At 42.2% G+C, this 14,455-nt stretch overlaps 2 protein-coding genes across 5 annotated transcripts in view; one reads left to right on the forward strand and one right to left on the reverse strand.

Moving 5' to 3' along the window:
• Window positions 1-5,716, forward strand: part of DNM1L (dynamin 1 like) — a 41,344-nt gene extending 35,628 nt beyond the window's left edge. For all 4 annotated transcript variants that reach the window (XM_054063206.1, XM_054063218.1, XM_054063211.1 and 1 more), the window contains 2 exons: window positions 420-579; window positions 1,824-5,716. In XM_054063206.1, the coding sequence (XP_053919181.1) occupies window positions 420-579; window positions 1,824-1,880 (217 nt within the window). In that variant the 3' untranslated portion in view covers window positions 1,881-5,716. The remainder of the gene's footprint in view (window positions 1-419; window positions 580-1,823) is intronic.
• Window positions 5,717-7,761: 2,045 nt separating this feature from the next.
• Window positions 7,762-13,286, reverse strand: YARS2 (tyrosyl-tRNA synthetase 2). The gene is made up of 5 exons (XM_009557617.2): window positions 12,457-13,286; window positions 10,743-10,910; window positions 9,427-9,582; window positions 8,929-9,099; window positions 7,762-8,474 (listed from the first exon to the last, which is right to left on the reverse strand). The coding sequence occupies exons 1-5, from the start codon at window positions 13,260-13,262 to the stop codon at window positions 8,315-8,317; spliced, it is 1,461 nt and encodes a 486-aa protein (XP_009555912.2). The 5' UTR covers window positions 13,263-13,286; the 3' UTR covers window positions 7,762-8,314.
• Between the last annotated feature and the right edge of the window lie 1,169 nt (window positions 13,287-14,455).

Genomic DNA, 14,455 nt, shown 5'->3' on the forward strand with positions numbered 1-14,455 from the left:
GATTTTTAGAAGTCTTCCCACATTCCCACAACTGGCTAGTAAAGAACCATAAAGCAGCAGAATATCATGGAAAAATTCCCAGCCAGACTGGGAGTATGATTTTAAAAGCTCAGATATGTTGTTGGATTTTGGTTGATCTTATGTCTGGCTTTTTATAGTTCCATGGTCCCTGTCAAATTAATTTTGCAGCTACAATTGCTGCAAAACGAGCAAAAACTTTTGTATTCATGTGCTTTACAATGCAGCTGTCCTATTTGGAACACATTTGAAACAATTTTTATTTATGGTAGTGGTAGGTCCCTGGTAATTTGAGCCAGGGTTGCGTGCAGCTTCTTCCTCAATGTGCGTTCTTCAATCTAGAGCAGACCTGGGTTTGAATATTTTTTTTTTCTGAAGAAACAGTCTTTATGTGCTTGCAGTGTGCCAAAGGCAGTGATGCATTTTCTGGTGAACCATGTGAAAGACACCCTTCAGAGTGAGCTGGTGGGCCAGCTGTACAAATCCTTGTTGTTGGATGACCTTCTGACAGAATCTGAGGATATGGCACAGCGCAGAAAAGAGGCAGCTGACATGCTAAAGGTATTAAAAAGATCAGGATCTCATAGTTAATTATTAATTGAAACCATATAAATGTGAGATTTTTTGAATACTTGCCTTCCTTTTTTCTTTAGTGCTTTTGAGTATAGCAGTGTGTTATTTCTCTCTGCTAGCAGAGTTAAAAGCAGTTTGTGGCCCGAAAGAATTATGTAGCCTGAATATTTCAAAAGAGGTGTCTCAAACTGTATTTTGATTGTAAAGGAAAAGCTCCATTATATTTCAGCGTGTAATTTCAGTTATGCATTTGTTTTTAATAATTAGCTTTTATTTAATGTTATAGTGTTCAGCAGTTCTCTTTTGGAGAGATTAGGCTTATACTGTTTTGAATGCCATTGATGTGTATGCTTCACACAGAGCCTACTGGCCAATGGCTGGTGTAACTAGACAGTACCCTGTAATTTGAACATTGAGAACGTGGGGGCTCACTTATGACCCCTGTCCACATCTGTATTACAGTGTGTTTGTGACATCTCCGTGTTACAGAACTCTTTGTTTCTTCATTGTTCCGTTATGTGGTATATCAATGTCTGCATCAGCTGCATCAGTAATGCAGTGCTTAGCCCTGAGCTGCATAGAAGGGTGTCCCCCTGCCATGTCAGCTCACTGAAGAAGTAGCAAGAGGCACTTCTCTCACATGCGGTGTGGTCAGACAGTGTGTGTTTTAGTAACTGGATACCCTGAGAATATCACTTGTCTGAGACCACCTGCAACAAGTTTAATCTTTGCTATTATATTGTGAAGGGAACCATCTGTTAACAGTCTTTTAAACTGTAAACTTTATAGGGCCAAACTCATAGCTCAGGTTTCTCCAAACTGGGGTAATACTTTACATAATGTTAGTATGTGCTGGTATTCTGAGCTTTTAAATATGTGGAGTTTAGCAGGCTGGATTGTAATGAATGCATCAGAACGCTGCAAGTGATATAAAATAGGTGCAGTTTCTCCCCTTATCTCTCTAGAGAAATGATTTGATGACACCTATGTTAAGTTCTCTCATAACCTTTTGCTTCATAGTATTTCCCACTTGCATAATCTTTTGGAGATGGAAGACTTCAGAGTTGTTAATCAATTTTGATGCAGGTTGTTACTACTCATTTCATAATGAACATGATTAGCTTTAATTTGTTTTTTTTTAACATCATACTTCCTAGACTGCTGCTGTTACCTCTGAGAAATCTGTTCAGAAGAACGAAGTAACTTTGGCTTCTCTGTCTTTCTTTGTGCAGGCCCTGCAGCGAGCTAGTCAGATCATTGCCGAGATTCGTGAGACACATCTTTGGTGAAGATTGTACCAGCCACACTATTTATATGCATTGGAGGTTACATTGACTTGAACATTGCTAGGCATGGTATACGGAGTAGGATTTTTATTTATGAACTCTTATCTGTGTACTGCAACTGTGTCAATCTGCTCATGTAAAGACAGTTGGTTTGATTTGCAAACAGAAAAATAGGCTGTATTTTGCAACATAAGTCATATTTAATCCACATAATAAATGGCTCTAAATGTTTCCTTACCAGCTTTCTGGTGCAAATTAAAGCAGCCCAAGTTTACTGTCTCAGTGACGGTCTCATTTGAACTTGGGGGAAAAAACATTAAAGTTCCAGTGCCTGATTTGCTAAACAGGTTGCCTGTGGTTAAGATGGACGGTGTAGTCTCGTGGCATAGTTTTAAGCTGCTTTTACAGTAGAAGTTTAAACACTGTGAAGAGAAGAGAGCACCGAGTATTTTCTTTCATGAATATATTGCATGCACTGTGAGAGATGGAGGTATCAATTTTATAGCACAGTAGAGACGTCTACCGTATTACCGTATGTCTGTGTGTCCCTATTTTTTCCCCCAAATGTTAAAACTGCAGACAAAGCTTTGAACTTCATTTAATGGGGTGTCATGTAGGAAGAATGAGCCTGGAGCTTGCGAACAAGAATAGCCTACTACAAAGTGAGTGCAAAGTTACTCATATGCACTGGAGCTTGTGTATAAATGTTGGGGGTTATAATAAGGTACAAGAACACCTTCCCCTTCCTCCCTGCTGGGACCAAGGCCCTGGACCATCCAATAGCAAATTTGTTCTGGCAGAATTGAAAAATAAAAATGGATTTCAAAACTGTTACGGGATAGTAAGTGTTTCTTTTAAAAAAAGATGAAGTTGGCCAGGGAGAAGGGGATCTCCACAATTTCTTCCAGATTTTGGAATGGATGACAGTATGAGAGAAAGTCTGTGGCATTGGAATATTTATACCAGAAATTACAGTTACTTTTGAGGAAATTTTACTGTGCTGTAAGTAGCTTGTTTTGTTTTGTTTGGTTTTTCTGGTTTTTTTTTGAGGACAATCCTAAAATTAAAGAATTTTATGTTGGAAATTAAGCTGATGATTTATTTTCTTCTGATTATAAGTGACACAGATAAATATTGATCACACTGGCCTTTAAGAAGTAAACATTTTAATTTTTATTAATAGAAATGTATTTAAACTCCAGCCAGTGCACCTGCATGTACCTTTTAAAAGCAGATTCACTTTTTTTTAATAAAGTTAAAATGTTTATTATGACATTGCTGATATTTTAACAGAATTTGCATGAAAAATAAGACACTGCTGTTAACATCTGTGGTTTGTTTTTACGATATTGGGTCAATATAGTGAGGTTTTTATTACCATATTCAGTTCGTTCCCAATGTCATCAGTTAATAGAAGTGAAATTCCTTTTGTGAGCTGCTAAGGATTGAACATTTCAGAACTGTAAAGACTTCAGTTTACAGGAAGGTCAGTTTAAAAATGGATTTTTTTCCTCATAGAAGTCTTCAGTTCGGCACCAACATAAGCACCAGGAACTGAGTCTGACAGACACAACTTTTGGATACTTTATGCATTATCTGAAATAATTTTTGCAGAACATAGACATATGTTCTCTAGTTTTAAGAAGCCTAAAAAGTCATAATGTGTGCGTTACATGCAATGAAGACAAAGGAATTAATTTTAACTTCTTGCATTGTATCCAGGGATGGTAGTTCTCAGATTTAAGAAATGTGACTATAGTGAAACTGAAGTGCAATCGACTTTTCAACTCAATTTTGGTGATCAGTGATGAAAGCTTTAATAGTTCTGTCAAAAGCATTACAGTCGTCTGGAATTCACATAACACCTCTTTCCCTTGTACTTCTGATGTCTAAGAAGGATGTTTTCAACTAGGTAGAGCCGTCCATAAGTGAATTCCTACGTAAGCTTGAACTCCCACAGTTCAGTCTACAGTCTCTTATGAAGAAATATTCTGACTTGTAAAAGTTTTTAAGTGCTGCATAAAGCAAGCGGATTCCATTTATTTAAGAAATTCCTGCAAGTGTTAAATGGCTCTGTAGTTTCGTGAAATTTTCACAGTGTTCATTTGGTTTTTGAAATGTTATTGACTTTTTTGTTTCACAAAAATTTTCAATTTGGTAATGTTTGAGTGCCAAGAAATGAACTTGATTTGTAATCCTGAATGCAAATCTTTAAAAATCCATGCTGTAACAATCCTGTTATTTAATAAACAGATAATACACAAAAATTATCCCAGAAATAAAGTTTTAAACTGACTTGTAGTTCAGGTGCCAGGACTTTCATGCTGTTACAACTTAATAGTGTCACTACTTATACTGGTACAGCCTTATGTGTGTTTGCACTTGTCCTCATGCAATTCTACATTACTAGTTCTTGTAGAGTTGCATAATAATAGTGTAGACAGGCTGTTAGTGGCTCTTAATGATTTTTGTACAATCTGATGTCTGGAATTGAACTAAATTTATTTCAGTGGTGGCAGCAACAGTAGCATTTTAAGTATATATGGGGAAACTATGGAAAAAAAGCCTAATGAAGGCAGCAACTGAAAATTTCCCAGAATTAGACTGATGGCTTACCCATGTCTTCTAGTCTGCCAACTTAAAATAACTTTCTATTGAGTGAAATGCACAGTCACAGTGGGAGAATAACCACTGCACTCACGTTTAGATTAGTCTTATGTTTGACATTAATAGCTGGGCTGTGTGTGGTAGTTCTGCAAATAAAACATGTATTCCAATGTGGACAGAGTTTGTAATAAATTATGTGGGTTTTTTAATAGACAGCTTCAGATTTCACATAGTAGAATGTATGGGTAAGAGGGTGTCTAATATTTACTTCAGCATACACAAAACTTAAGTAAAACTTGCCTTTAGCTTATGCTTTATGGAGGATTGACTTGGCAATATCCAATCTGGCATCTTTTAGACTCAGGTCCCTGCTTTATAGAATACAGCAGGGGAAACAACTTGCCAATCTGTTTTGCTCCCATTGGGTAACTTCAATTGATTATCCTGACTATTCCCCTACACCCCCTCTCTCCCGGTTAAATAGTTTGGCTATGAGAACAATTGCTAGCTGGTGTTCTCTTTAGGCACTGGAGATCTCAGATGCATCTGGTTTTTAAATTGTTGCCAGTTAAACTCTGTGCTTTGAGGTTTTAAAAGTTTTTTGAATTTAAAAAACAGCAGATAACCTCAACGTGGTTTTACACCGAGTGACTAAACCACTGATGGTGCTTGCATGCTTCAGCAGCTCCCTTTTAGGTTACTTGCTGCACATCCTTCCACCCTTTACCTTCTTCATTGCTAGCTGCTGCTATAATTTTAAGTCCACTGGTATTTGCTTTTCTCCGATGCTGTACAAATGTGTTTGTTGTGGGGTGTATTTTTTAAATATCTGGCCCAAATAATTACTTTTCTTGCACTTCTGAACCACATGTGTGTAGACTTGTTAAATACCTTAATTAGTTACTGCTGGTTTACATTTGTACAAGCTATGTCTTGGATTACCTGAACATACCTGTTTTGGGGTACATAAGAAATGAGATCTGGTTAAGAAAGAATACTCGATTCTTTTGGTCATCCTTGATTCTTGGCCTGAATGTTCAAATGCTTAGTTGTGATAACTATGTGCGGTCAAGAAAAACAGTGGTTGTATCCAGCTGTTTCCTTGGCATGAGTCAGGGAAGGGTTTAGATTGCTAGGAGCTGATTGAAAGGAATCATGGACTAAATTTCTTGGAGTTTATGGGTCTTATTAAAAAAAGCTGTACACAAAGAATTCCCTTTTTTATTTTGTATTTGTAAAAAGAAATAAAATCCTTTTAATACTTGATCAAAGCGGGTACTAATGCTTTAAGAAAAAAAAAAAGCTGAAATTTGTGGATATGTGTGTATCTGCAGTTTGAAGATGAAGGAAAAAAAGGCAGGAGAGAGAGCGATCAGACATGAAACATAACTTACCCTGCTCCTAGGAGTTTATTTCCTACAATTGGAAAATAACTGACAAATCCAATCTGTTGTGTTTTTCTGGAAGCCAAGATGGGTGTGTGCTGGTATACTTTGTTGCCAGGTGCGTGTTTCTGTATCTCTATAATGCTGCTGCCATTTAAGGAACCAGGCAGCTCTATTTAAAGTGGATGAGCTTTACTTTCCTCTTTTCTACCCTTTTCACATCGAAGTTGTGATTTTTTCTCCATCTGCTTTCTCTACGATAGCACTGATCATTACTGCAGCTTAAGGCAAAGTAACAAGCAACACCCACTGGTCCTGAAAGCTAACAGCACACACAGACCTTTTTTTTTTAAGGTAGGACTCAAGTACTACTTATTTTTCTTTATGTAATAGAGATTATAAAGGCAGACACGTGGGATTTAGACACTGAAATTAATACTAATAACTGACTCCCTGTTTTGAGCTACTTAAAGTCCTACCATATTAGTTTAATAATCTGAGGAACCTGTGATGTATAAGCAGCAATGCGCTATGATTTATTGCTATTGAAAATTGAAATCTTGATTGACAGTGAAAATGAAACCAACATCAAAACCAACAAAAAAACCAAAACCAAAACCAAACCACCCCAAAAAGTCAACAGAACCTCCCCACTCAACTATAGAATAGCTGCATTCTTTAGAGCCTTTTACATGTCTAATTCCCCATTCTTCTCACAGGCTAAGTGGTTTAAAATTAGATGAAATGCTGTGACTTACTCAGAAAAGAGAGCGAGGAGATACCACATTCTGGCACCTGATGTTAAGGCCTCTCCCCTTGTGACTGCAAAACTGTATAGTCTACGACTTTTATGGCCTAGAAAATTATTATTCTTGGCCTAAGCGAGGTTTGAAAACAACACTGCAGCCAAGGCCCAAAGCAATCAATTACCTCCTAAATCACACTGAGGGTTTCAGATGTGTTTACACTGAGGCAGGAAGGGGCCCTTAGCAAAAGAGTACTGAGCTTATATTACTGTATTAAAACTAGTTCTAAGTAATTCAAATATGGGCTTGTACTACAAATAATTCTGGTAACCACATGTGGATTTTGGTTGTTCAGCTGACCTGGCTGTACGTCTTGTAGCACCTGTATTGCCTAAGCCAAACTCCACCATGGAAGAAATTTAGCAAGGTGTTATGCTCCATGCTTATTTGATTCCAGGTACGTAAGCATCTGTAGCAGCTAGTAATAAACAGACGGTTGGTGGTGGTTGTGTTTCAGAGCAATAAAGCAATACTAGATGTTGCTATTCTACGATCTCTTGAAGTACAATCTTGCTGTCATGCTGTCTTTACAAGAAAATGAGGAAGCTATGATCCTAAATGCTGGCGATGCCGTAAGCAGTAGGATCATTTTCTGCTCATTGATGAGGTGCAGCTTTTGCATGTTGCTCTGTCTGAAGGGTCTGACTTAATTGCAAAAGCACAGTAGCTTCCCTCACCCTTCCTGGTCCAGATACCCTTGTGCTGCTGTTCACCCACAACTCCTAGGCAGCTCAAATTAAACATGCTTTCACATACATGATTCAGATCTTCTGGTATAATATGCTATCTTGCAACTGACTGTAGACCCCACAGAAATAATGCCAGGATATACCATAAACAAAGATTCTAGATACATATGTGCTGTCCAAGTAATTCACGGAACTGAAGAAGCAGAGTGTCACCCATATCGTAAGTCACATTGAGCACATAGAAGGCATAAAAAGGATTCATCAGGCTGATTTAAGTTTTGAAAGGCTTGGTACTTTCTTTTATTTCAAGAAGTGAATTGTTCTCTATTTCCACATTGAGGCTGGAAGGCTATTTTGCAACATGCCCCCAAAACATAAACAATAAGAAGCTTACATATTAGGGCTTAATCATTCTACTTATTTATTATGAATCACCTGCAGCTTCCTTCAAAGCAAACCTGCTCAGAAAAAACAAATAAATGTTGCTCATAGGTTGGTTTGTTCATACCCTCTTAACAGGTTTCTCTGTTAGGATGAAGTTAAACTGGACAGCAACATGTGTCCTCTCCAAGCATCACTGAGTCTGAGTATGCTTTTGCTCATCTTGTTGTGGATTATGCTGTAGAGTACTTGGCCACTGTTCTCTTACAACACAGAAGGTTGTTAAAGGAGAGGAAGAGCATCTCCATCTTTGGTCTCTGAAATGAGTCTTTTCATCTTGGGTGTATCGTCTCATGAATGGTGCTTTGAGTAAGGCAGTGCATCTAAAACTCTCTTCAGTGGTATAACGTAGCTGCCTTTGTTTCAAATCTGTTGGTGTACTTTGAGAACAAAACTATAGCATTGGACAGTCTGTGAGCTGCGAAGTAACGCACAGTGTATAAACATCTTCAAGTATATCTTTGAGCAACAGTCGAAATGATCCACTGTTTTAAGGAGACGTTCTGTTGTCACAACTGCAGCCATTTTATAATGTAGTAATTTTTCTTTCCAACCCTAAGCAATGATACTCCATTCTTAAGAATATGCTGTCCAAGAATAAGAACAGTCTCAGGATTAGTTACTCGAATCCCATTTATTGAAACTCCACCATCTGTAATTTTCTGGTACCTTAAAAACAAATGAACAAAACAAATAACTGGTAATTGCAAGTGGAAGCTATTGCTGCTAAGTATTGAAAGTTCAGTTAAGGATTCCTTTGGAAACATCACTGAATAAATTTTAATCCTCTTGCACTTTCTAGTCCAGGTCAATAGTCACCTTAGCCTCTAGCATTCCCATTCTTGAAAAGAGGTATGAGGAAACTTCTGCTGTTGCTGTAGGCGTTCCCTTCATCCAATATAGATTTTACAGCTAAGGTATATGAGACTGCATTATCCTACACTTTCACTTCAAAATGTAATGAAGCCACCTGCTCTCCTATTCTTTAATGCTGCTATGTAGATTGCTAGCCTGTTGCTACTTGATTTTCCTCTCCTGATCTTTTGTTTAACTTCTGAAAGCATAACAATGCAACCTCTTTAAGTGAGTGAGGCAGTGCCAAAAATTAGAGGTGGTAACATACCCACTAGGTCCATCAGGAATGGCATTCGCTTTGCGACACAAGTCAAGAACGTTCATTCCGGGTTCAAGCATCAATTCAGCTGATGGAGCTTGTCGAAACAGTTCCTGTAACTCTTGGTCAGACATTTCTTCCAATGCCTCCACACTGCTGTAATAAAGGGCCTTAGTGCACCTGTGAGAGCAAAGATCATTCATACAGTACGAGTCTCATCTTCACACAAACTGCTACTCAACTGATTAGATTCCCCTCCCCAACTTTTTATGAGGGTCCACACAGTAATAGAAGTACTTGAAGTACCCCCAAAGTTTTTTTTTTTTATTGTAACTCACTATACTGCGCTTTTTTTTTTGTTAATATACTTTTAAGTCTATAGAACTACTACATTTTTCTCTTAACAGCTGAGCAACACCTAACTACATGAAAATAGCCCATGAAAAGCTCTGGGTAACTACCATCAAATAAATCTGAAAGAAAACTGCTTGACAATTCAAATTTCACCTCTTAGCAGATTCTAGCCCCTCTCTACCATGAACAAGCTTGGTTACTTCTGCAGCAAGTCGTTTCTGAGGACCCCATTTTTCAGGTTCCTTAGCATGCATTTTCATGACGTGGTCAATCTCCTCAAGAGGAAGGAAGGTGAAGAGCTTCAGGTATCTACAAGCAACAACAACAAAAAATGTTTTGTCTATACTGGCATCATGACATTTACGAAGACTCAGATTTGACAGCGATATTGGAGTTTAAAGAAAAGCGGATTTAAAAGAGAACATAGAGCAGCTTACTAAAATTAAGGTAATGCCCTGAATAAAGCTCTTAGCTATTTATTTTCAGCCATGTCACTGGTACACCAGCATGGAGGTTATGTGTGGTTGACATGGATTCAGAGACAGCACAATGAGTCCAAGTCCAATTCCCTCATTGGAATTGCTCTGCTCTAAGAACTGATTATTCAGAATTTTGTCTTTGTAGGTGCTACAGCTTTAAGTAGCGGCTGAACAGTGTAACTGTCTCCTAGGCGTGTCTTTGTCTAGACCAGTGGTCTCCAAAGTGGAGTGCCAGCACCCCAAGAAGTGAACAAGACGATCCACTGGGGTGCAGAAAAAAAATTTTAGAACTTCAGTAGTACATTTATACAATCAATAAATAAATAAACATACATGTATTGGGAGTGAATGCTTGAAACTTTTTTACTGATACAGGTGCGTGATCAAAAATGTTTGGAGACCAATGATTTAGAGAGTTAATACAATCATAAATATAAGCTTCTTGGCTTTTTTTTTAACAAGGCACTATATTAATTTCTTTAGGGATAGGCAGTTTTTAATGTGATGCAGTTCCGGGAGCTGAACTTTACATTTATAGCCAGTTAAGTAGCTTCTTGTGATCAGAATGTGGTGTTTCTGGATACCTCACCCTAGTTAAAACAACTTGTACCACTTAGTAGCGATTAAACTGCAGTTGCTTGATTAATCAGCAGGAGACTTCATTTGATACTGTGATGTTACAGTCCTGAAACTAACATATCTTGTAAGATAACGTCACCCCACTGGCAGAACAAAAGGCAACACACTTTGTTTGTTCATCCACATTCTAATTTTATGATGCATGTGCCAGCATGTGGAGACAGACTCCCCTATCCTGTATACTTCAGAATCAGTCATGCCTGTTTATTTAATGATCATACAGTTATAACTGACACTCACTTCTACAAGGAGCTTGTGTTGCACATATCCACACAGAACAGTTACAGAGAACAGTTAGAATCTGGTTTTACGAACCATCACAAAGAAGCAAGATGAAGAAAAACTACTTACTTTTCAACTACACTGTCTTGTTGTCTGACAAAAAACTGATATAGCTCAAAAGGAGAAGTCTTATCTCTGTTTAGCCAAACTGCATTGCCAGCAGTTTTCCCCAGTTTATCTCCTGTAGTGCTGGTAATAAGAGGTACAGTAATTCCAAACACATCTGTTCCCGTCATCCTGAGAAAAAAAGTCACTGCACGTTAAAAAAAGAAAAAAAAAAATTAAAAAAATCACATATTGGTAAAGCTGACTACAATATAAGCATTCTCCAAGATTCTATCCTTGATGTAAAGCATAGTAAGGCAGCAGAGTGAGGGGCAAAAGATGTCAGAACACCATTTTATGAGGAGGGCTTCACAAAAAACAACCCCTTGGACTTCCAAGTTCTTTTGTGTGCCACAAAGAAGTTTATCTAACTTAAAATAACTAGTTTTATGAGCAAGAGCACTAGCAAATTCAAGTGTCCTGTACATTTGTCTTCTGCTTTGAGCACTAATAGGAGCTGCTTGTGTAGCTGGGACACTCACAAGGCTTTTCTTCCGTGCTTATTCTCTACTGCCTTGTAATAGCCAAGCACATACTCAAGTAGGACCTTGCCAAGTAGTCACTGATTTTATTGAATACACTCTAGTGTAATCTCACTAAATCTGGTGGAAAAGCAAAAGATCATCATCATCAGGGTTAATGTTATTTCTGAGAGCACAGAAGCAGCCACCTTTCCCAGTACACAACTGCTTCTACTTTTGTGTGATTACACAAGAATGTGTTTGCCAGCAAAAGACTTGTCTCAATTTTGTCCCACGTTTCAAGATATCTAAATTTGATTCCTGGGCAAACACATTCACTGTAACAAGAACACACCCTTTCTTTTAAAAATTCATGAACATTCCATGGAAAAGACTTAAAGCCATGGCCCAACGGTAGGTATGCGCCAGGCTCATGGTCAGGACAATTAATTCTTCTTGAATCCCACAGTTTTGCCTAATGCCAACTCTCTGAGGGGTGACTACTGCTCCCAGCACTTTAGGAACCACCAACATGAAGTTGCACAGAGTTGGGGCACCTACTGCCCTGACCCTGTAGAATCATTAAGGTTGGAATCATAGAATAGTTTGGGTTGGAAGGAACCTTAAAGTTCCTCATCTAGTTCCAACCCCCCTGCCATGGGCAGGGACATCCCACTAGATCAGGCTGCCCAAGGCCCCATCCAACCTGGCCTGGAACACCTCCAGGGATGGGGCAGCCACAACGCCCCTGGACAAACTGTGGCAGTGCCTCACTACCCTCACGGTGAAGAAATTCTTCCTTATGTGCAATCTAAATCTGCCCCTCTCCAGTTTACACCTGTTCTCCCTTGTCCTATCACAAACCTTTATGAATAGCCCCTCTCCAGCTTTCCTGTATGCCCCAAAGAGACGTCCAAGGCCATCCAGTCCAACCGTCATCCCAACAACACTGTGCCTACTACACCATAGCATGAAGTGCCATTTTTTCAACACCTCCAGGGATGGGGATTCCACCACTTCCCTGGGCAGCCTGTTCCGGAGCTTCACCGCTCTTTCAGTGAAGAAATTTTTCGAATGTCCAATCTAATTTAATCCAACTTAATCTAATTTTTTAACATCCAGTGGCATCGCCACCTGCAGGGCCAACCCCTGGGGTTCAGAGCACGCCCCGCCCGCGGGAGGGAACCCCACCACATCCATCTCCGTCCCAGCCGTACTTGGTGACGAGCTCGTAGCCGGACATGATATTGCCCATCTGGTCGGCGCCCCCGAGCTGGATGCGGCAGCCGTGGTGCCGGTGGAGGTGGAGGAAGTCGTAGGCCTGCAGGGCCGGGTAGAGGAACTCTGCCAGGCTCATCCCCTCGGGGCTCCGCAGCCGCGCTTGGCAGCTCTGCCGGCTCAGCAGCGTCCCCATGCGGAGCCGCCCGCCAGCCCCGCCGAGGAACTCGAGCAGCCGCTGCTCCCCGAGCCACCCGGCGTTATCCAGCAGCTCCGCCCGCCCCAGCCGCCGCCCGGCCTGCGCCCACAGCAGCTCCCGGTGGTTCTCGAAGAGGCGCACGAGCCCCGCGCGCAGCCCCCGCGCCCGCGCGCGCACCCGCTCCGCCGGCACCGGCTCCCGCGCGCGCTCCCGCCCGCTCGGGTCCCCCAGCTGCGCCGTGGCGCCCCCGACCACGGCGATCACGTTGTGCCCGGCGCGCTGGAAGTGGAGCAGGGCCATGACGGGCAGCAGGTGCCCCACGTGCAGCGAGTCGGCCGTGGGGTCGAAGCCGCAGTAAGCGGTGACGGGAGGGCGGCCCGGCTCCAGCAGGCTCGGCAGCTGCTCCTCCGCGCTCAGAGCCGGGAACACCTCCTGGAAGAGCCCGCGCTCGCACTGCTCAGCCAGCAGACCTTTCCCGGCGCCCCGGGCCCGCCGCGCTTGCTCGTGGGCTCGCCGCCGGAGCGAGAGCGGGAGCGAGGCCCGTCCCGGGCCGCCCCACAGCCCCGCCGCCCGCCCGCAGCGCCGGCCCAGAGTGGGCGCCGCCATCTTGCCCGGGGGATGACGGGAAAGGGCGGGGCCTCTGGGGACGGGGCGCGCGCCGCCGGGGGGGCGGGGCCCTGCCTGGATCCGAGCGTTGGAGGGGTGGGGCGGGTGGTCGTAGGGTCGTTTAGGCTGCAAAAGGGGCTTAATATGGAATCATAGACTCATAGAACCACTAGGTTGGAAAGGACCCACTGGATCATCGAGTCCAACCATTCCTAACACTCCCTAAACCATGCCCCTCAGCACCTAGTCCACCCGTCCCTTAAGCACCTCCAGGGAAGGTGACTCAACCACCTCCCTGGGCAGCCTGTTCCAGTGCCCAATGACCCTTTCTATGAAAAATTTTTTCCTGATGTCCAGCCTGAACCTCCCCTGGCGGAGCTTGAGGCCATTCTCCCTTGTCCTGTCCCCTGTCACTGGGGAGAAGAGGCCACCTCCCTCCTCTCCACAACCTCCTTTCAGGTAGTTGTAGAGAGCAATAAGATGTCCCCTCAGCCTCCTCTTCTCCAGGTTAAACAACCCCAGCTCTTTCAGCGGCTCCTCGTAAGACTTGTTCTCCAGCCCCCTCACCAGCTTCGTTGCTCTTCTCTGGACACGCTCCAGAGCCTCAACATCCTTCTTGTGGTGAGGGGCCCAGAACTGAACACAGTACTCAAGGTGCAGTCTCACCAGTGCCGAGTACAGAGAGAGAATAACCTCCCTGGACCTGCTGGTCACACCGTTTCTGATACAAGCCAAGATGCCGTTGGCCTGTCATTGAGTTCAAACGTAAACGTAACACAGCTAAGCCACCACAAAACCATGTGTCTACGCACCGCATCTGCACCTGGTGACACGCTTATTGGGCTGCGGAAAGACTGTGGGCGTAGTCTGCTTTGACTTCCATAAAGCTTTTGACACTGTTTCTCCCAGTAATCTGCATGAGAAGCTGGCTGCCACTGGCCTGGATAGGCGTACCCTGTGCTGGGTGGAAAACTGATTGGATGGCTGGGACAAAGGGGTCGTGGTAAATGCAGTTAAATCCAATTGAAGGCCGGTCACAAGTGGTGTCCCCAGGGCTCGGTGCCGGGTCCAGTACTGTTCAGTGTCTTTATGCATGACCTCGATATCCATGACCTCCAAAGTGACAGGTGATAGGACAAGGGGGAACGGCCTCAAGCTGCCCCAGGGGAGATTCAGATTGGATATAAGGAGAA

This window comes from Cuculus canorus, chromosome 1 (assembly GCF_017976375.1).
Source record: "Cuculus canorus isolate bCucCan1 chromosome 1, bCucCan1.pri, whole genome shotgun sequence".
Taxonomy (NCBI): domain Eukaryota; kingdom Metazoa; phylum Chordata; class Aves; order Cuculiformes; family Cuculidae; genus Cuculus; species Cuculus canorus.

Bases quoted from the DNA above. Each gene is read 5' to 3' on its own strand.
- YARS2 (XM_009557617.2), bottom strand. From the start codon at position 13,262: ATGGCGGCGCCCACTCTGGGCCGGCGCTGCGGGCGGGCGGCGGGGCTG. The intron at 9,583-10,742 runs GTAAGTAGTTTT...TGTTGCTTGTAG, and splicing joins CAAGACAGTGTAGTTGAAAA to ATACCTGAAGCTCTTCACCT. The intron at 9,100-9,426 runs GTGAAATTTGAA...TTGCTCTCACAG, and splicing joins GGGCTAGAATCTGCTAAGAG to GTGCACTAAGGCCCTTTATT.